Here is a 23,678-nt window from a genome sequence, read left to right as displayed (position 1 = left end):
GGTTTTACTTTTTCGTTTCCCTCCATGGCCCATATCAATCTGGCTCTTTTCAGGGACGGACCACAGTGCAGAAGAACTGTGCAGATCCTGTGTGGCATGAACAGGTGGTCTTCAAGGAAATGTTCCCTCCCTTGTGCCGGAGGGTGAAGATCCAGGTGTGGGATGAAGGCAGCATGAACGATGTAGCTTTGGCAACCCATTTCATTGATTTGAAGAAAATCTCCAATGAAGAAGATGGAGATAAAGGTATAGCCTCACATACCTGGCTTGGATACACAACAGCATCTTGGCATGCTGGGTGGAGAGCTCTTGTCTTGAGAAGAAAAGGTTGAAGCCAGTGATGTGTTGGGTAGCTCCCAGGATTCTGTGGTTCAGGACAATGGACTTGTGGAGTTAGTAGGCTTAGTCCCAGTCCCAGCTCTTCCAAGAACAGCACTGTGTGTCCTTAGGGTAGTTATTTCCCTTCTCTGGCCCTTAGGTTTCTTAACTGAAAAATAAAGACTTCATATCAGGAGGCTAGACAGTGGCACACCCAGTTGAGTGCATATATTACCATGTGGTCCCAGGTTCAAGTCCCCAGTACTCACTGGCAGGGGGGAAGCTTCACAAGCACTGGAGCAGTGCTAGTGATACCCTTCTCTTTTTTCCTCTCTATAAGAAATAGAAAGGCCATAAGGAATGATAGAATCATTGTGAAGGTACTAAGTCCTAGTAGTAACCATGGTGGAGAAAAAAAAGTTTAGATGAGGTTGGCAAATCATGGTCTATGGATCACATTCAACTTGCTATATCTTTGGCAGGTGGGCATTCTACCTCTGATCACTAGTGCATCCTTTGCCATATCCTTATATGACTCATAAGCTAAGAATAGCGTTTTCATATTTAAGTCACCTGTGTGACAAAGGTCACCTGTGTTTCTAGCTCAGTGATGGGACTGCTTTATGCAGAAATCATAGTCTGTCCATCTGCAAGGTTTCTAAGCTTAGCACAATGTGTTTGTGTGTTTGTTTGGTTTTTATCACTGGGACTTTTCTGCTCAGGGCTGACTTTTTCAGATAGAGACAGAGAAAAGCAGAGGGGTGAGGAGAGGTGTTCATGTAGATATTGTGTCTTTCATTTATTTGGTAGAGATAGAGAGAAATCAAGAGGTGGGGGACCAAGAGAGACATCTGTAGCACTGTTTCACCACTTGTGAAGCTTTCCCCCATAACTAGGAACAGGAGGGTCTTGAACCTAGGTCCATGCACACTGTAATGTGTGTGCTTATGATATTGTCTTTCCCAGATGCTATGTACTAAGAAAGGATAAATACTCATGATAACAGGGTAATAAAACTATTGAGTCTTTTCAGTTTTACACTTAGGACATATCTGAGAACATTTACTTTTCTCAGTGTCACCTACATCATGCTATACAAGCACTTTGATGAGGAAGCAGTTTTCTCTTTATCCATCCATCCATCCATCCATCCATCCATCCATCCATCCATCCATCCATCCATCCATCATTTATCCATCTTTCCATTCTCCCTTCTATTCTTCCCTCTGTTCCTTCTCTTCTCTCTCTTGTCTCCTCTTTTCCCTTCCTCCTTCCCTCCTTCTCTCCCCACCTCCCTTTTTAAAAATTCTCTCATCTCGGGGGTCGGGCGGTGGCGCAGTGGGTTAAGCGCACGTGGTGCAAAGCAAAGCGCAGGGACGGGCGTAAGGATCCCGGTGCGAGCCCCCGGTGCGAGCCCCCGGCTCCCCACCTGCAGGGGGAGTCGCTTCACGGGCGGGCGGTGAGGCGGGTCTGCAGGTGTCTATCTTTCTCTCCCCCTCTCTCGCTGTCTTCCCCTCCTCTCTCCATTTCTCTCTGTCCTATCCAACAACAAAGCAACGTCAACAATGGCAATAATAACCGCAACGAGGCTGCAACAACTAGGGCAACAAAAAGGGGGAAACATGGCCTCTAGGAGCGGTGGATTCATGGTGCAGGCACCGAGCCCAGCAATAACCCTGGAGGAAAAAAAAAAAAAAAAGGAAAAAAAAAAGAATTCTCTCATCTCTCTTTTCCTTCTTCCAGCCTTCCTTCCTTCTTTCCCTTCTTAGTTGTTGTTTACTGACATACAGGTATTCTATATAACAATAGGACTAGAAAAGGCTTTGGTAGTGAGGAAGATGGAAGGTGGAGGATGGTGTATTTGCCTTTAGCAACAGGTGAGTGGAGCATAGGACCAGAAGTGCAAAGTCTACCATCAGGTGGAAGTCTGGAGGAAGAGCAAGTTAAAGAAACAAATAAGAGCCAGGGTCAGAGTCTACTTAGACTGTAACCTTTGCTCCAGACTGTAAGAGCCCTCTTCTGATTGTTTCCTGACCTCAGGCCAGGGTTGGGTGCTCTGGGACTCCATTTTATACAGAAACTGGAATCAATGTATAAAGGAGAAGGAGTAAGAGCTAATGCCCTCTGTACTAAACTCTGTTCCTTAGTTGTGTACCTCCCCTTTACTCTTTGCTTGGTTGGGGTCATAAGAAGTACAGCTTATTTTGGGCTATGTCATCCTAGTCCTTAAAAACAGTCAGTATTCAAGGAGACGTTAGTCTTCTCTGTTATCCTGGCCCACTAGTTCCAGGCTACAGCCCCAAATTGTTTCTGTGTGCACTGTTGTTATGACAGACTTACTGGGTATGTGTGTGTGGGGGATGAAGTTGGGTTCCAGGCTCTGACATGAACCTTAGGTTGAGTAATTTACCTCAGAAACTATCGACAATGAGAGAGGAATCTGGAGGTGGCCACACTGGTATATGTCCCATGTGGTGGGATTCAACCAAACAGACCTTTTTTGTGGTATTTATTGACCAAAGTTTGTATTAAATCAAATCATGGAACAAGGAACATCAAACAGTATATGCAGGGGCACACAAATCATGATAGTTAATGTTTTGCCACTATGGCACTGTTGTGTCATGTAACCTGGCTACACAGTGGTTATTTGTCATCTACCCTCATATCCACTGTGTGCATTCCATACTCTGTGAGGGAAGCCATGTTTGCCATCATATACAAGAGTAGATTATTACCTACAGGGCCTGTTGACCCAACTGATCATTGATTCATCATGACATTTGCCAGATGTGCATCAGAGAACAGGAACTTTAGCTAAAGGGAGGCATGAGTGACTGCAAGCAGTCAAGTATTTCTTTGCTCTACACATAGCTCTTAGTAATTAAGGAAATAGAAAAGCAAAATAACAGTATTACAAGCATATTATCAGCAAGTAACTTAGATCACAGAATTCTCAACATAAGGAGGGATAGGAGAGTGACTAGAGGAAAAGTACTAGTTTTTTTCACAGCACAAACACTACAAACACTGTATTGGTGAAGCCAGAACCAGGTCAGCACCCAGTCAGCATAAAGGCCATATCTGGCCACTCTGAGCTTGCCAACATTCATGACCATTTCACCTGGAGGTCCACATCCTCAACCTGAGTTACCTGCACTGAGTCCTTTAATACCAAAGGGAAAATTCCATGGTACAGGTGGGCCTGTACAGCCATCTGGGAATTCCAGGTGATGGCAATGTCACCTCCATTATTATAACCCTTCACAGCTGGGGTGATCTTAAACCATATATCTGATTATATTACATTTTTGTTTAAAGTCTTCTAAAATGATACCATGGCTTCTAGGACAAAGATCCAAACCCTGTAGAAATGGGGAAATAACACAAAAATTTAATCAGGCTTGAAGGTCCCAGGTTCAGTCTCAGAACTACCTTAAGCCAGAGCTAAGCAGTACTCTGGTCAAAACAAAAACAAAAACACAGCACAATCATAACCAAGGCCTCATAACCCACTCATGTATCCAAAATCATCTCAGTAGGCTTATTCTAGGGACCCCAGCAATACTGGCTTGCTCTTTCAGGTTCTCTCTCAAGCTCTGTTCCAACTGGAAGTACTTTTTTCTTCTCTTGAGAAGTCTCATTCATTTCTCCTCTCTCTGCCTCACTCTGCTCAAAAGTTCTATCTCCTTCACATCATTTACAATGTAAATATAGACCTGCTTAATATCTGGATCTATTTTATTTTCTACCAGAGTCTACATTTAAGTGTAGCATGGTGCCTAGTATATGTAAGGAGTCAATGAACATTTAGTGACTGAATGAGCAGGAAAGGATACACTAATGTGTAATTAATGCAGTCACAGCATGATTCCAACTGTGAACACATACAAATATGTGTATAGAAAAGACTAAAAAGAAATAGAGTGGCTGTACTTTATAGTTGAGATAGTCTTTAAAAAACTTATCTTTTGTGGTTACTTTATATTCCTAAATAGATTTGCACTGCTTTCATAAAGCCAAATAGTAATAACAATCATCTTGAAAACATAACTGGTCAGCTGAAGTTTGGGATCTTTCTAGGCTTCCTACCTACCTTTGGACCTGCCTGGATTAACTTGTATGGCTCACCCAGGAACCACAGTCTCATGGATGACTACCAGGAACTGAATGAAGGCTTTGGAGAAGGCGTGTCTTTTCGGGGCAGAATATTGGTAGAAATTGCTGTGGAAATTCTCTCTGGAGGGGCACAAGAATCTAAATTTTCCAAGGCACTCAAGGATCTCAAACTATCTTCCAAATCTTCTAAAGGCTCCAGTAAGGACAAAACTGACAAAACTGATGATGGGAAACCCCAGCAGGCTTCAGATAAAAACAACTCAACAGAAGTGGAGGTGGAACCTTTTGATGTTCCACCAGAGGTAGGTCTTCCCTTCTGGTCTTGTTTTTCAAATTCTGTCTATGAATGAGATCATCTCATATTTACCCTTCTGTTTCTGATTTATCTCACTTAACATGATTCCTTCAAGTTCCATCCAAGATGAAATAATCATTTTGAATAGCTGAGTAGAAATAAAGTTCTTAACACCACATCTGGCATATAAGAGCTCAATCAGCCTAACTCAACATTACTCCAGCAGGGGGAGTCATGGGTGCTTCCAAAGGGAATAGACATTTGACATGGACCTTGGCAGTAAGGTTGATTAGTACATGGATTCTTGCCAGCCTTCTGAAGTCCTTGCTTTGACAGTCATGTGGGATCACTATAGAAGGCTCTGTCCCACATGCTCCACATGGTTAATTTCATTTCTCTCCTTCCACTGACCCTTTCCTGATGTTTATTCACAGACCAGGCAAGTGACACCCCCAGGGAGTGGACATGGCATGTCCAAAGTCAACAAACCAGGAAATGGCAGAGCTGATTTTCTTTTTCAAGACTTATTTATACAAGAGTCAGAGACCACAGTAGTACTTGGGCATTTGCAGCTCCAAGGATGGAACCTGGAGCCTCACAGATGGTAACATACACTCTACCAGTTGAGACACCTCCCTGGCTATCAGAGCTGAGACTTGAAAAAAGTCGTGTTACAATAGATCCTCCTACCATTGTTCCTAATAGCATCATCTACACTCACCGCCCCCCCCCCCCCAGGCCTCAGGATGGCTTTAAACTCCTTGCTGAGAGTAAACTGGATTGAGAAGTGTGAGGCAAGCAGTTAATTCATACTAGACAGAGGTCAGAGCTGAAGAGAGAGAGAACTGTGTGTTCTGTGAGTGAGATCTAGCTCTAGGCCCTTTCTTCTCTTCTATATTCTGGTCAATTTAACATTTTCTGCTGGTGCCAACAGCACAGAGAGCTCATCTGTGAAGGAATATTACTTCTCACCTAGTGATGTGGAAACTTTTTGGCTCTCAGAAAGACGTGAGTTCTTGACTGAATGGGGAGCTTAACCTCTGAAGTCACAGTTGTTTTATATCCTGAGGTGAACCTTATTGCACTTGTTTTTGTGCAATTTAATAAAACCAACCACAAAACCAGGAAGTACAGATTGTAGGATTCTAGCTACTTTTCCTTCCTGATTCAAAAATGCACAGCTGTGTATGTCCTGGGAATCATTTGCAGATGGTTATATGTTATCTTGAGATGACTCCTCTCCTTGACCTGTCACAGCACAGCCCTGTCTTCCAGAATTTAGACACCTTTAGAAGAGAGCTTAGATAGCCTCAAGTCTTGGTGCTTTTAACTTGCTGTGTGATATTGGGAAGCCCATTAGATTCTCTGACCTTAAATTTATTCAGGTTAAAAGGTAAAGATCTGAGGTCACCTTTGATATAAAATCTGTTAATAGTGCTATGATTATGCAACTTCACACACACACACACACACACACACACACACACACACACACACACACACACACACACACTACATTACACCACCACCAGTCACTACGTGATCCTGGATGCACTCAACTGGCTGATGCTCCTCCAAGTGCCTCATCTCTACCTTATTTATTTATTTATTTTTTACAGGAACCAAAAGCCCAAGGTACTGGGTTTATAAGTGTTAGAGTTCAAAGAGCACTGGGTCTGTGATCAGAAAAAGTATAGAACTTAGGAGGAATCTTTAACTTCAAGTTTCAGTGCTCTCAGTTTTCTTATCTCTGCAGTGAGAATGTTCCAGCTTTTTACCTCTCATGGTCATTAAGAGGTACAGACGGAATGCCTGTGACTGCCCGGAGTCATCCATAAAGCTGTGCTCAAATAGAAGCATTTGACCCCTAGCTATGACTCATCTTTGCTTTGCTAGTTTATTAAATATCAATTATTATTATTTACTTTTTATTTAACAGAACAGAGAGAAATTGAAATGGGAGGGGAGAGAGGGAGAACTAGAGATGCCTGCAGCACTGCTTCACTGCCTATGAATCCTTCCCCCAAAAGTAAGGATTAGGAGCTTGAAGCCAAGCCCTTATACCTGGTGATATGTGTGCTCAACCAAGTACACCAATGCTCAGCCCCCTTGCTATTTTAGTTTCTAAATAGCTGACCACCAAAAAGTGATCCTGAGCCTGTGTTTCATAACAGCCCCTTAGATAAATGTGCATACCAAGCTTATTATTTTAATTTTTAAATTATCTTTCTTTATTTTTTGGATAGAAACAGAGAAATTGAGAGAGAAGAGATGCTAGAGGAGGAAGGAGAGAAAGAGACCTGCAGACTTGCCTCACCATTCACAAAGCTTTCCCCCTTCATGTGGGACTGAGGTCTTGAACCCGAGTCTTTGTGTATTGTAACATGTGCACTCAACTAGGTGTGCCATGACTGCCCCCAGGGTTATTGTTTTTTTTTTAAAAGGAAGGACTCTATTGTCAGGTTAGGGACCCAGAAGGTTAAAACTACATCACTCTAGAAAAAAAAAATCACTGAATTTATATTAATAAGTTGCAGTTTCCTAGTTTCACTGTGTCTGATTTGTGGTGGAATGGTATGACACCAAGACCAAAATGCCTATGAACTGCACTGCACCAGGTTAATGTTACTACTTCAGCTTCCTGGTGATAAAAAGGAACTATACCTGCTTAGTAATTTCTTTTCTCCCTCTGCAGATTGTACCAGAAAAATATGAGGAGTTTTTACTCTTTGGAACATTTTTTGAAGCTACCATGATTGATCGGAAGATTGGGGATAGACCCATTAGCTTTGAAGTTTCTGTTGGTAAGGACAGACATGCACAAAGCCTGGGGAATGGAAGGAATGAACTTTACTTGCAGATGGCAGCACTGGTGGGGGAAGTGGAAAAGTTATACCTTAGAAGGAAGTTAATTGCTACTCTGCTCTAGTTTCAATGTATAATGGGTATACTTTTCATTTTTATAAAGCACTGAAATGATAGTCTGGATTTAGACAGGCTCAGATTGCTAATCCTAGTTCTGTTACCCTTATCTCAAATTAATTCCTCTGGGTATCAGTTTCTTCATCTATGAATGGGAAGAATAATACTTTCACAAAATGTCAGCAAAGTTTGAATGAGTAAAGGATTACAAAACATTGTACATATAAAGTAGGTACTATTTAAAATTTTTTTTTCATTGAATAGAGAGAGAAATTGAAAGCAGAGGGAGAGATAGAGATGGAGAGACAGACAGAGAGACATCTTCAGTACTACTTTCCTACTTGTGAAGCTTTTCCCCTGCAGGTAGGGACCAGGGGCTTGAACCCCAGTCCTTGTGCACTTAACCAGATGCACCACCACCTGGACATTATTCTTGCTACATTCATATTGAGATTTTTCTTTTTTCTTTTTTGGTATATGAGAGAGAGGGAGAATAAAGAGAGAGATAGAGAGGAAAAATAGAGAAGGAAAAGAAGAAAAATAGAAGGAAGAAGAAAGAAAGATATATGGATATAGAGAGAGGCCATATGCATTGTTTTGCTATTTGTGAAGCTTCCCCACTGCAATTGGGGAATGGGGACTTGACCATGGGTACTTGAGTGCACTTCACCAAGTGCATCACCACCTTGCCCCTCATATTGAGATGACTATTTCCCTGTTTTGTGAAAGCATGATTCTGTGAAGAATGTGATTCCAGACATTCCCTGATGGAATGCTCTTTCTTGAAATATTTTTGCCAGTTGTACAGTATCCTAGGATGAGTGATAATAGTTATTTTAATATTTGGTTACTCTCCTCCTGCTGCTATTTCTGCAGGCAATTTTGGGAACTTGATTGACGGAGGGTCCTATCATGGGAGTAAGAAAAAGTCAGCAGAGTCAGTTGAAGAAGAGAGTCTTTCACTATTGCATGGTAAAGAAGGGGACTCAGATCACAGTATTGCCATCCCTGTGTGCTCCACCACTCACCCAGAGAAGCCACTTGTGACAGAAGGAAACAGGTAGGAGATACAACAAGGATGGACAGACAGGATTTTTTTTTCCTTTTTAAAGATTTATTTATTTATTATTTATAAAATGGAAACACAAGTCCGTAGCATAAGAGGGGTACAACTCCACACAATTCCCACCACCAGAAATCTGTATCCCATCCCCTCCCTTGATACCTTTTTTAAAAATTTATTTATTTATTTAAAAAAGGAGACATTAACAAAACCATAGGATAGGAGGGGTACAACTCCACACAATTCCCATCACCAGATTTCTATATCCCATCCCCTCCCCTGATAGCTTTCCCATTCTCTATCCCTCTGGGAGTATAGACCCAAAGTCATTGTGGGTTGCAGAAGGTGGAAGGTCTGGCTTTTTTTTTTTTTTTTTATTTAAGAAAGGATTAATTAACAAAACCATAGGGTAGGAGGGGTACAACTCCACACAATTCCCACCACCCAATCTCCATATCCCACCCCCTCCCCCGATAGCTTTCCCATTCTCTATCCCTCTGGGAGCATGGACCCAGGGTCATTGTGGGTTGCAGAAGGTAGAAGGTCTGGCTTCTGTAATTGCTTCCCCGCTGAACATGGGCGTTGACTGGTCGGTCCATACTCCCAGTCTGCCTCTCTCTTTCCCTAGTAGGGTGGGTCTCTGGGGAAGCTGAGCTCCAGGACATATTGGTGGGGTCTTCAATCCAGGGAAGTCTGGCCGGCATCCTGATGACACCTGGAACCTGGTGACTGAAAAGAGAGTTAACATACAAAGCCAAACAAATTATTGAGCAATCATGGACCCAAAGCTTGGAAAAGTGGAGAGGAAGTATTAGGGAGGTACTCACTGCAAACTCTAGTGTACTTCTGCTTTCTTACTTTGGTGCCATACTCCAAACTCAGTCAATTTCTGCTTTTCGTTTCTACTTCTTTTTTTTTTTTTTTACATGCATAACATTCCCCAGATTCCCATTTAACAATACAACCCCCACTATTTCATTCATCATTTTTCATGGACCTGTACTCTCCCCACCCACCCACCCACCCCAGAGTCTTTTACTTTGGTGTAATACTCCAATTCCATTTCAGGTTCGACTTGTGTTTTCTTTTCTAATCTTGTTTTTCAACTTCGGCCTGAGAGTGAGATCATCCTGTATTCATCCTTCTGTTTCTGACTTATTTCACTCAACATGATTTTTTCAAGGTCCATCCAAGATCGGCTGAAAACGGTGAAGTCACCATTTTTTACAGCTGAGTAGTATTCCATTGTGTATATATACCACAACTTGCTCAGCCACTCATCTGTTGTTGGACACCTGGGTTGCTTCCAGGTTTTGGCTATTACAAATTGTGCTGCCAAGAACATATGTGTACACAGATCTTTTTGGATCGATGTGTTGGGTTCCTTAGGATATATCCCCAGGAGGGGAATTGCAGGGTCATAGGGTAGGTCCATTTCTAGCCTTCTGAGAGTTCTCCAGACTGTTCTCCACAGAGGTTGGACCAATTGACATTCCCACCAGCAGTGTAGGAGGGTTCCTTTGACCCCACACCCTCTCCAGCATTTGCTGCTGTTACCTTTTCTGATGTGTGACATTCTCACAGGAGTGAAGTGATATCTCATTGTTGTCTTGATTTGCATTTCTCTGACAGTCAGAGACTTGGAGCATTTTTTCATGTGTTTCTCGGCCTTTTGGATCTCTTCTGTGGTGAATATTCTGTCCAAGTCCTCTCCCCATTTTTGGATGGGGTTATTTGTTGTCTTGTTGTTGAGTCTGGCAAGCTCTTTATATATGTTGGTTATTAAACTCTTATCTGATGTATGGCATGTAAAGATCTTCTCCCATTCTGTGAGGGTTCTCTTGATTTGGGTAGTGGTTTCTTTTGCTGTGAAGAAGCTTTTTAATTTGATGTAGTCCCATAGGTTTATACTTGCCTTACTCTTCCTTGTAATTGGATTCGTTTCATTGAAAATGTCTTTAAAATTTATGCGGAAAAAAGTTCTTCCAATATTTTCCTCTAAGTATCTGATAGTTTCTGGTCTAACATCCAAGTCCTTGATCCACTTGGAATTTACTTTTGTATTTGGTGAAATACAGTGATTCAGTTTCATTCTTCTGCATGTTTCAACCCATTGTTTCCAACACCATTTGTTGAAGAGACTCTGCTTCCCCCATATAATAGTCTGGGCCCCTTTGTCAAAGATTAGATGTCCATACGTGTGGGGCCTCATTTCTGGGCTCTCAATTCTATTCCACTGGTCAGTGTGTCTGTTCATGTTCCAGTACCAAGCAGTTTTGATGACAATGGCCCTCTAATACAGTTTGAGATCTGGCAGTGTGATGCCTCCGGTTCTGTTCTTTTTTCTCAAGATTGTTTTGGCAATTCTAGGTCTTTTCTGGTTCCAGATAAACATTTGTAGCATTTGTTCTATTCTCCTAAAGAATGTGCTTGGGATCTTGATGGGGATAGCATTAAATTTGTAGATGGCTCTGGGTAATATATTCATTTTGATGATGTTAATTCTTCCAACCCATGAACATGGAATATCTTTCCACTTCTTTGTGTCTTTTTCAATTTCTTTGAGTAGTGACTCATAATTTTCAGTATACAAGTCTTTCACTTCTTTGGTTAGGTTTATTCCTAGATATTTTATTGTTTTTGTTGCTATAGAAAAAGGAACTGATTTCTGGATTTCAATTTCTTCTAACTTAGTGTTTGCATAGAGGAATGCCACTGACTTTTGAATGTTAATTTTATAGCCTGACACCTTACTGTATTGCCTGATGATTTCCAAAAGCTTCTTGCTGGATTCCTTAGGTTTTTCCATGTATACTATCATGTCATCTGCAAATAAGGAGAGTTTGACTTCTTCTCTTCCAATCTGTATGCCTTTAATTCCTTGCTCCTGCCTGATTGGAAGGTCTGGCTTCTGTAATTGCTTCTCTGCTGAACATGGGCGTTGACTGGGCGATCCATACTCCCAGCCTGTCTCTCTCTTTCCCTAGTAGGGTGGGTCTTTGGGGAAGTGGAGCTCCAGGACATATTGGTGGGGTCTTCTGTCCAGGGAAGTCTGGTCGGCATCATGCTGGCATCTGGAACCTGGTGACTGAAAAGGGAGTTAACATACAAAGCCAAACAAATTGTTGAACAATAATGGACCTAAAGGCTGGAATAGTGCAGATGAAGTGTTAGGGGCTACTCCCTGCAAACTATTGTGTACTTTTGCTTTCAGGTATATATTTTGCCCTAGTTTATGGACACGTGTGAACATATGCTCTATCTCAGGGGACCTGGTCTATATCTAGGTTTTGGGACTTTAATAGGAAATGAACCTCCTGGAATGGAATTAGAGAATAATATGAAAGGAAAGGTCTCACCTGAGTGATGAAGCTGAAGGGTTGCCATTCCATACCTGACACAGTCTCTGGACACCGTCTGAAGTGAAGCATGCTGGGGTGGTAATCGTTGTGTTGATTAAGTTGCAATCAGCAGATGCAATATTATTTGATATGAATTGAGAGAAGCATGCAGGAAAGTGTACCCCACCCTAGGGTTCCAGGACTGGGGAAAATATAGGCTTTATAGTGGAAATGTGAGGTTCCTACTGTCTTAGAGTTCAACAATAGATAGTTATTGTTATCATCACATTATTTGGTAATTGGGTTAACTTTGAAAGGTCCCTTTGTTAGGGTTTGCTGTACAATACCCAGCATCTTGTATATAGCTGTGCCACCGGTTGCTTCTGTTCTACCTGGTCTAGGATTTCTGATAGGGGGTGTGTTACCAATTTTGGAGACTCTTTGGTTTTCTTCCCTACCAACAGAAGCATGATTATAATCCTAGTTATGGGAGCAAAATGTAAAACAGGGCTGCCATGGAAAGTGTCACTGACTGAATCTGTAATGACATGTGAAAACTCTTCAAGTGATGCATTCAGGTAATTCATTTAATGACAAAGCAATTATGATGATGGTTATTATAATCACATCAGAAGGCCCTTTTATCATATAACTCTGAAGCATGGCAAGGAAGAGAGGAAGATCAGAATTTAAAAATTCAATCCAAATCATATTAATAGTTATTATATTTATCTGAGTCCTGTGCTGTTATGTAAATTCAATTCAAGGCAACTATTAAAGACATCACTTCTTATCTTATTTCTCCTAGAGTCAATTTGAAACTCCCCCACATTACCAGCCAGAACAAGACTATATTATAAAGTATCGGCATCAACATGCACTCTCAGAGATCTTTAATCTATGTAGACTTGCAACATGCAAAGAAAAGTAAAATTATAAGAGCCCTGTGCTAAAAAAGCAGTGTTGAGCACTAATCAAGTGACCAGGTTAATAAGAGGAAGCCATACATGCATGAGGGTCTTCTGAGCCTGGTCCTATGAGTAGAGACATCATGATTTCATTGGATTCTCATAAGAGACTATTGCTCTCCCCACTGTGCATCAGAGAACATTGGAACCATATCATCATTGATTCTCAACCTCTACTCTTCTCCATCTAGTCATCCTCTCTGGTCATAGATCTGTGGATTACTGTTAGGATAATAGGAACTATAAAATCCATTTCTGCTGACAGCTACTTTCCGGGGAAGCTGATTCAGGTACCTCCACCTGGATGTCTTACAAGCTATCTCCAGGCTAATAGTCTTCACAGAACTGTGGTTCTCTTATCTTTCCTATCTCTCATTCTCACATTACAGTCTTCCTAGCCACAAATTGGAAATTTTCTTATTGCTGTCTTTATCCATCCTGCTCACATCCAATCAGTGATGATGTCTGGTGAGTTCTAGTTCTTTAAATATATTTCATATCTATTGCCATTTCATTCTTTGTTATTTTTTAATATTTATTTATTTATTCCCTTTTGTTGCTCTTGTTGTTTTATTGTTGTAGTTATTATTGTTGTTATTGATGTCATTGTTGTTGGACAGGACAGAAAGAAATGGAGAGAGGAGGGGAAGACAGAGAGGGGGAGAGAAGGACAGATACCTGCAGACCTGTTTCACCTCCTGTGAAGTGACTCCCCTGCAGGTGGGAAGCTGGAGGCTCGAACTGGGATCCTTAAGCCAGTCCTTGTGCTTTGTGCCACGTGTGCTTAACCCGCTCTGCCACTGCCTGACTCCCGCTTGGTTATTTTTTTAAAGCCTCTTTCCTGACTTGAATGTTTTTCAAGAAATTCACCAAATTTCTCTACCTGAAGCTGTTAGTTTTCTAAGTGACATCATTCATTGACTACCCATGTTCAAGGGCTACTTTCAGAGGTCATAACTTGTTCATTTGACCTGTCTTCTCCTTTACCATCATTTGCCTCAAACTTCACCTTCTATTTATAGTTCTCTGCTAGTTCTCCAAATATAGCTACAGGTGGGAGGGATAGTGTAATAATTATGCAAAGACACAGTCATGCCTGAGGCTCCAAGGTGCCAGCTTCAATCCCCAGCAACATTATAAGCCAAAGTTAAGTAGTACTCTGGTTTTAAAAAAAAAGTCCATATATAGCTACCTATTTTGTTATTTCCTTTCTCTAGACTTTGAACATGCTGGAAATAAATCATCTCTACAGAACTGATAGCCCCTGTTACCTTTCAAAACCTAGTACACATTTCCTCTCCTTTATTCCAGGTCTGACTTGGACTCTTCTTCACCTAAATGTTCACTCTGAGCATAGATCTATAGCTTACTGTTAGGACAACAGGAACTGTCAAATCTATTTCTATTGACAGCCACTTTCCTGGGATGTGGATCAACTGGTTTGGGGAAACAAAAATAAGCCATGCTGGTGTTTTGAATTTTTCCTATGTATTTCCTCTGCCACTTTTTAGGTAGTTCTCCATCAGTGACCTGGTTCCATTCCTAAACGCAGGTTTATAATTGATTTGTCGATAAACAAGGAGCCTCCTCTTCCCACTGTTTTAGGCAAAACTCACTCACTGTACTGGGTTTTGCAACCATCTTTAGATAGTTTAATGTCACCTTTGCATCATTTATAACATTTAAATATTTGTCCAGTAGTTCACTGCATATTTATTGTAAAAATAAATAAAATAAATAGTACTTTGGAGTGTACAATAAAGTACAAATATAGAGACAGAAAAATACTAGTATAGTATATGATAAACAACTATAGGAATGAGAATGAAACTGAGAGACATGATGGGAGATGAGATGTTTCAAGTTAAGCTGTTGCACTGCCATTCTCATTACCAGAGTTCTTGTACATCAACTCAACACAAGCTCCTCAAAGCTCCCATTGGTAAATAAGTAAGTAGGTATATATTTTGCCCTAATGTATGGATACATGTGATATATGCCCTATCTCATGGGACCTGGTCTATATCTAGGTTATGAAACTTTGTTTGGAAGTGAACCACCTGAAATGGAATTAAGAGAATCCTATGAAAGGAAAGGCCTCACCCAAGTAATGAGGCTGAAGGGTTGACATTCCATGTCTGACATCTCTGGACACAGTGTGAAGTGAAACATGCTGAAGTGGTGCTTGTGTTGGTTAGGTTGAGATCAGCATATGCAATATCATTTGGTTTGAATTGAGAGAAGCATGTAGGGAAGTGAGCCCCACCCTAGAGGTTCCAGGACCAGGGAACCTCTTTAGAGGTTCTTATATATAGGCTCTTTAGAGAAAGTGGGAGTTTCCTGCTGTCTTAGGGTTTATTGCTGTAATAAAATTATTTGGCAATTGGGTTAACTTTGGAAATCCCTTTGTTAGGATTTTCTGTATCATACAAAACTTGCACAACAGTCTGAACTGAGTCAGTATATGCAGCAAGCAAGTAGAAAGACCTAAAAAGACAGCATAAGATTCATAATGAAATAGTGTTTATTTAGACTTAGATACCCTCTTCACCTACTTCCTGTTACATTTCCCCCACTCACTCCAAAGCTAACCTTATCAAAGTAAGGACTGAAAAAGCTGAATAAGGGCAAGAGACTGGCATACTTTAACAGTGACTCTTTAGTCACTCTCAGGCCACCCTATCAGCTGGGGCTCTAGTCGTGGAGTCCTGAGATTCCCAAACAGATATGATGGGCCTAGACCTCAAATAAATCCCTCGCTCCATTGTTATGGGCCATCTCTATCAGGAACAATACAGTAGGTCCCTCTGTGCGCCCCCATAGGACCTTGCCCTCAACTTACATCAACAACAGTAGAGAATGTTCCATCTTCTGAAGGGAGGCTGAGGAAGATGGGTCCTGAAATTAGGGCAGCCTGGAATGTTTCTACTCATGACCACAGAATGTGAGCCCAGATCTACAGGGATGCAGAGGTCACATAGGATCTTAAGCTGAATATGGGCCCCAGATCACATCATATCGATGGGGTTTATAGTCAACAATATTTATACACCTTTCCCATATTTGAGAGCTACTCTCTTCCATGATCCAGTTTCTGGTCCTTTTTCCAGCCATGACATCATCTTCCCAGACAATAACTTGGATTCACCTGCATATCAGATGTCAGGCTCAGGAAAAAAACAAAAACAAAACAACAAAAAATACTAGTATAGTCATGGGCTCTTTGGAATATAACTAAAATGGGTCTACTAACTACAAAACAGACCCCCAAATCTTCATCAGAACTATTCCAGCCTTTAGGTTCATGATTAGTCAACAATTTGTTTGGCTTTATATGTTAATTCTTCTTTCAGCCACCAGGTTTCTGATGCTACCATGATGCCAACTGGGCTCCCTAGGCTGATGACCCCACCAATGTGTCCTGCAGCCCAGTCTCCCCAGAGCTCAGCCCCACTAGGGAAAGAGAAAGACAGGCTAGGAGTATGGATCAACCTGTCAGTGCCCATGTTCAGCGGGAAGCAATTACGGAAGCCAGACCTTCCAGCTTCTGCAACCCATAATGTCCCTTGGTCCATGCTCCCAGAGGGATAAAGAATAGGAAAGCTATCGAGGGAGGGGATGGCATACAGATTTCTGGTGGTGGTAATTGTGTGGTTTTTGTCAGTGTTTGCTATTTATAAATAAAAATTTAAAAATATATAAAAAATAAGTAAGTTGGTTTCTCTGTGAGGAATAGCTTTGTTAACCTCTGTCTGCATGATGGCTAATCAAAGTGACAGAAGTGTAATATCATTTGTTTCTAACAGACTTCTAAACTTACACACACACACACACACACTCGAGGGGGAGAGAAAGATACAGTGTGTCTTGCAATTAAAATAATACTTTAAAAAAACTTCAATTTTTTAAAATTAAACAGGTCCATGAAAAATGATGAATGAAATAGTGGGGGTTGTATTGTTAAATGGGAATCTGGGGAATGTTATGCATGTAAAAAAAAAAAAAAACTTTAATTTTGATACAACAGAGAAATTGAGAGGGGGCTGGGGATAGAAAAAGAAGGAGAGGAGTTCTGGTGGTGGGAATTATGTGGAGTTGTACCCCTCTTATTCTATGGTTTCTGTCAGTTGTTTCCTTTTTATAAATAAAAATAAAAAAACAAATATAAAAAATGAGGGAGATACATAAAGACACCTGCAACACTACTTCACTGCTTGTAAAGCAATCCCTTCTGTAGGTGGTGACCAGGGTTTTGAACCTTGGTTCTTGTGTATTGAGATGTGTGCACTTTACCAGGTGTGTCACTGCTGGGCCCTAAAATGTTACTTTTGTTAGTTTTAGGTTTTCCAGTTATGCAAATACTCATATATAACCTATGTATTGGACTAGGGCACATGAATGAGATTACAGCATAATATATTTAATTATAGTTTATCATGCAAGTCTCAAGATTTCAGACCTACACTTGCCCAAAGTCATAAGGTTGGTCATGTGTCAGGGAGGCTGTTCAAGCTGGCAGTCTTCACCATCCACTATCACTGCGGTGCCCTGCACCTGCTGTCCTCCATCTGCACTGCAATTTGCCTGCAAAGCCACAGCATCTTGGTCTATGCAGGACCAACATGATTAGTATGACCCAGAGCAGTAAACAGTCTAAAAATGTCTTGAGCACAGCATAATCTGAATCAAAACAACCTTGGAATAATTTATAATACTTAGTAGGAATTTATTTAGTTTTTATTTAGTTTTATAGTTCATTTTAAATGAGATAAAATGAACAGCAGTTTGGTTTTCAACCTTCTCTATTATTATTATTTTTTGTGAATATGTGTATGTATATGTGTGTGTTTCAGATATAATAACAACCTCGGTGTCTGCCAGGAATGTATTTGGCTTGTCTTTTACTTGGACACCTGCTGGTTTATTTTCCATAGAAAAGACAATGAAAACATCTTTGCTAATTTTACAGTCTTCAGAAAAAAGTTTGGCTGGGAAGCTAAAATGTGTAGTTGTATTTTTTTTTTCAGATCAACGTTGTCTTTATGTTTTTTTTTTTTTGAACTTAAAAAAAATTTATCCCAAACAAGATTATCAAAAAAGCATAGTAACTCTTGTAACACTTCACAAATTTCATTTCGACTTGTCACAGAACTCAAAACATTGAACAGTTTTATGTGCCTACCCACTTTCAATAATAAAACTTTCAGTGAGGGAATGTGGAGAGACCCCCATACGATGTGGGAGCCACTTAGGCAAGCAAATACTATGCAAAATGACAGCATTAAAACTAGAAAGCCTAAAACAGAAAAATCTCTGCAGGTCTTTTATGTGTTTGCACAACAGGAAAAACAATTGTGAAACCAGCCTGAGGGCATAACCTTGTCACACAGGGTATTTATGTTTTTGATGTGGAAACAAAACTGTCTAATTCTTTCCCTCTGCCTTTACATATAGAGGCATGGTTTGAAACACTGTCTATGCTTACCAGTGTCACTTATCTCACTATGTCCATTTCAAAATATTTTCCTTGAACTTTCTTTCAGTTCCTGGTATTTGTGAGAAAATTGTTAGCAAGTTGGGAAAAAACTAGTCAAGAAAATGTTATCATTATATGGGGGCTTCAGTTTATGTCATACCTCTCTAGGTAGGAGGTCTGGCTTCTGAATTGCTTCTCTGTTGGACACTGGGCACTGACAAGTCAATCCATATCCCCAGTCTGTTTCTATCTTTCCCTAGTGTGGTGGGGGCCTAGGGAGATGAGGTTCTTGGATGCTTTTGTGATGTTGTCTGCTCAGGGAAATCAGGTTGGTGTTTGGCATCATGGTAGCATCTGCAACTTGATTAGCTTTATCCCCTTTAACAATACTTTCTGTCTCCCCCCTTTCTCTCTCTCTCTTTTACATAGCAACTTTGTGCTTTATTGGAACCAGATACTAACATGAAAAAGGAAATTAATTGAATTGGTTGAACAATTAACATGTGGTGGACTAGAAATATTGTCTGGGAAGACAGTGTCAGAGTTGAGACTAGAACTAGGAAGCAGGGTTAGGGCAGAGAGTTGCTCACAAACTTGAAGATATATAAATACAATGAACTGTTTATCACAATGATTTAACCTGGGACCCATATACATTCATATTGAGCAAAGGAGCCTTTACAATCTCTGAGGACCTGTCAGACTGAGTTCACAGGTCATAGTCACTGCAGGAACATTCTAGGCTGCACTCATTTCAGAACCAGTCTTCCTCAAAAGGCAGAGTAGGATGACTCAGCCTTCCTTCAGGAACTGGGGCAGTCCCTACCAGTGCTATTTCATAATGATGGTATGGTCCTGAAGAAGCCTACAAAAGGGATTATACCAATGTTCCCAATGGGTTTTCCAGTGATGGAAGAGTGAGAGGCCTATTAGAGGTCTAGGCTCATACTATATATGTGGGAGTCCAAGTATTCCCTGTCTAGGACTCTGAGTGATAGAGTGTCCTGATAGTGGCTAAAAAGGTCATTGTTAAGTGAGCCAGTCTCTTGCCCTTATCCAGATTTTATACTCCCTTCTTTATCTGGCAAATTTATACTTTCTCCTGTTTGTTAAAGCATTGAATATCATTTGTTGTATCCAAACTAGTATTAGGTATGGGATCTGGCATTAAGCCTTTTAACAATATTCTTACCATATGTATTTTATACACAAATATTATTCCCCTATCATGCTCCTCTTATAATTTGAACTTATAATATGCATTCGCATCTTTTATATCATTTTTTTTTCCTGGCAGTGACCAACATATAGACTGTAAGTGAAAATGTTAGGTGGTTTTTTCCCTCTCATCTACCTTTTATCACTTGGGAAGATAATTTTCTTCTTGAGAAAAACTTGCCTGACAGATCCTGCCATCTGGTGATCATTTCTAAACTTTACCTTGAGTCTGTCTGATGGTGGTAGATATCAGTACTTCTCCACTATATAGCACATAACAGTTCATTGTTTACTGTTCATATGCCCTAACTAGGAGAGTGTTAATAGTTTGACAGTTTTGTCACAACCTTTCTACCACTTTATCCAGGACATAGAGAACAAGAAAATGTAGCTGGAATTACCTGAAGAACACTGATTGTCAACTAACTTCCAGAATTAACATACTTTCACAGGAATTACAACTATTTGCCATTTGAAGCCAAGAAACCATGTGTCTACTTTATCAGTTCTTGGGGAGACCAGATATTTAGGCTATACTGGTCCAACATGCTGGAGAAAATGGCAGACCTCCTGGTAAGTGGCCCTAATAGGGAATGGATGTGAACATTGGAAAGTTGGGGACAAAGGGTCCTTAAACATATCTACCTAATAGAAGTATGACTACAGTTTAAGTATAAATGAACAGAAACAGCTGATTTTAGGAAACACACTCTTATGAAATCATGAACTTTGCTTTTGTCCCAAGGGAGATTCATCAGAAATTGTGCCTAGGCAGTGGCTAGGAAACTGAGCAGTACTACTTCCAATATGAAGAAACTAACAACAACAACACCACCACCAACAACAACAACAAAACCAAATCCAGCTTCTATGCTTCTAGCCCACAGAAGTCTGGGTGGAAGTCCCATACCCCTTAAGTATGAATACATTCAAATTACCTCACTGGTAAAACCTCCCCTTCCCTTCCATGCAGCATACACTCAGAAGGATATACAGCACTGTAGCCACAGTGCCACCTGCTGGATCAACAATAGCAGAAGAAAAATACTTTTCAAAAGACTACTAAGGATGACTTAACAAAAACAAAGGGTACAGAAGAACTACAGGAATATAAAGAGCTGGAGAACCTATTAAAATTTAGAAAATTCATTATGAATACCACTCAAGAATCTCAACTCAAGGTTTCTATATATCTCTATCTAAGTGCTTGAAGAAAACTTACAAAAAGCATTTCAAGCAGAATTAAAGGCTGTTAAGAGCACTTTGAATGCATATCAGACTCAGATAACAAACCTAGCAAGTAGAATTAGCGTGATAAAGGAGAGAAGAACAGAACTAGAATATACAGTGAATACACTCTGAGTTCAAAGATTATGGGGAAGAAAGATTTAGCAACTAGCTGTGAAATAGAAAACGCCATTAAGAAGGTAAATGTGAGAATTACAGGTCTAATAGAAAGTGAGAGATAAAGGAGCAGAGATTATATTCAAAGAAATCATAGAAGGAAAGTTTACACACCTGGACAATGTTCATAAAGTGTCAGTAACCAGGAAATTGAGAGAACACCCAAATTTCTGAGCCCCAAATGGCCAACATCAAGACTCATCATCATCAAATTATCACAACTCAAGATGAAAGGAAAAACATTGCAGGTGTAGAGGAAATGAGTTTGTCTTAGAATTGACTCTAAATAAATGGTACTCAGGGAATGGGTATTGCACAGAAACAGTAAAATTGAATGAGCAGAAGGAACACTTGAGTCTACTGAAGAAAAGTGAAGTTTCAAAGTTAGAAAGCAGAGCCATTTCAAAATTCAGGAGTGTGTGTGTGTGTATTTGTGTGTGCACCATGCACACACAAAAAACTTTTTCATTTATAACAACAACAAAAACCCCCCTCAAATATTACTTCAAGGGTATAATCAGCATCTATAGCAGTGTGTGTCATTCTTACCTCATGTTCCCTCTTCTGTGGTTTGTTTTTAGGAAGAAAGTATAGAAGAAGTGAAAGAATTGATCAAGATTTCAGAGCAAGCACCAGAAGAGAAAATGAAAACAGTCCTCAATGACTTTATCAATCAAAGCAGGTATTGGGAGAGACAGCCGGAATTTGGGTGAACTGAACTTTTAATTACCTTGAAAAAAGGCATGAACGGCAGATATATCATCTAGGTTTTTTTTTTTTTTTAATTTAAGAAAGGATAAGTTAACAAAATCATAGGGTAGGAGGGGTACAACTCCACACAATTCCCACCACCCAATCTCCATATCCCACCCCCTCTCCTGATAGCTTTTCTATTCTCTATCCCTCTGGGAGCATGGACCCAGGGTCATTTTGTGGTTGCAGAAGGTGGAAGGTCTGGCTTCTGTAATTGCTTCCCTGCTGAACATGGGCATTGACTGGTTGGTCCATACTCCAGGTCTGCCTCTCTCTTTCCCTAGTAGGGTGGGTCTCTGGGAAAGCGGAGCTCCAGGACACATTGGTGGGGTCTTCAATCTAGGGAAGCCTGGCCGGCATCCTGATGACATCTGGAACGTGGTGACTGAAAAAAGTTAACATACAAAGCCAAACAAATTGTTGAGCAATCATGGACCCAAAGCTTGGAATAGTGGAGAGGAAGTGTTAGGGGGGTACTCACTGCAAACTCTAGTGGACTTCTGCTTTCAGGTATATATTTTGCAGCAGTTTATGGATACGAGTGAACATATGCTTTCTCTCACAGAAACTGGTGTATATCTAGGTTTTGGGACTTTGTTAGAAAGTGAACCACCTGAGATGGAATTAGAGAATACTATGAAAGGAAAGGTCTCACCCGAGTAATGAAGCTGAAGGGTTGTCATTCCACACGTAAATTCTCTGGACACAGTCTGAAGTGAAGCATGTTGGGGTGGCAATCGTTGTGTTGATTAGGTTGTGATTGGCAGATGCAATATTATTTGATATGGATTGGGAGAGACATACGGGAAAGTGGGCCCTATCCAAGGGTTCCAGGACTGGGGGAAGTAGAGGCTCTATAGTGGAGAGGTGAGGTTCCTGCTGTCTTAGGGTTCAAAAAGACAATCGATAGTTAATGTTATTATTACATTATTTGGTAATTGGGTTAACTTTGAAAAGTCCTTTTGTTAGGATTTGCTGTACAGTACCCAGTATCTTGTATATAGCTGTGCTATTGGTTGCTTCTAATCTACTTGGTCTAGGCTTTTGAGAGAGTCTGCATATCAAATACACAGCCTATATATTAAAAAGACTCAGTCTGTGTTTTAAAAAACTTTGAGACATACAATTAATTTTCCCCCTCTCAGATTAACTAGTGATTTATATGACTACATTTTACTAGAAGTGTACATAAACACCATTCCCACCACCAAAAGACTATGACCCATCCCTCCCACCCACTCCCACCCCCCACTGGCCCAGGAAGCTGCATGTCTACCCCTCACCACAGGGCTTTTACTTTGGTGCCCTACTTACAATTTGGGCAGGTCCTGCTTTTAGTTTCCCTTTCAGATCTTCTTACTCAACTTCTGTTGATGAGTGGGATCATCCCATACTCATCTTTATCTTTCTGACTTCGCTCACTTAACATAATTCCTTCTAGCTCTGTTCAAGATGGGTCAGAGAAGGTGGGTTCATTGTTCTTGATAGCTGCATAGTATTCATTGTGTATATATACCACAGCTTTCTCAGCCACTCATCTGTTGTTGGGCACTTAGATTGCTTCCAGGTTTTAGTTATTATGAATTGTGCTGCTATGAACATAGGAGTACACACCTCTTTTTGGTTGGGTGTTATGGAATCCTTGGGGTATAATCCCAGGAGAGGAATTACTGGATCATATGGAAAGTCCATGTCTAGCCTTGTGAGAGTTTGTCATCTAGGTTTTTGTAGTGACATCCTGACATTTCTACAGTAGTGAAATCACATGACAATATATTTCTCAGAATGTATCGGTATGATT

General features: G+C 40.5%; 1 protein-coding gene across 1 annotated transcript in view; it reads left to right on the top strand.

The window, feature by feature from the left end:
* FER1L6 (fer-1 like family member 6) overlaps positions 1-23,678 on the top strand; it is a 151,226-nt gene that overhangs the window by 22,205 nt on the left and 105,343 nt on the right. The window contains exons 9-14 of the mRNA XM_060195393.1: positions 54-246; positions 4,402-4,739; positions 7,428-7,536; positions 8,531-8,714; positions 20,173-20,293; positions 21,706-21,806. Of these exons, the coding sequence (XP_060051376.1) occupies positions 54-246; positions 4,402-4,739; positions 7,428-7,536; positions 8,531-8,714; positions 20,173-20,293; positions 21,706-21,806 (1,046 nt within the window). The remainder of the gene's footprint in view (positions 1-53; positions 247-4,401; positions 4,740-7,427; positions 7,537-8,530; positions 8,715-20,172; positions 20,294-21,705; positions 21,807-23,678) is intronic.

The sequence above is a fragment of the Erinaceus europaeus genome, chromosome 1, assembly GCF_950295315.1.
Source record: "Erinaceus europaeus chromosome 1, mEriEur2.1, whole genome shotgun sequence".
NCBI classification, from domain to species: domain Eukaryota; kingdom Metazoa; phylum Chordata; class Mammalia; order Eulipotyphla; family Erinaceidae; genus Erinaceus; species Erinaceus europaeus.
Note: the sequence above shows the minus strand (reverse complement) of the source record. Positions and strands in the feature narration are given on the sequence as shown.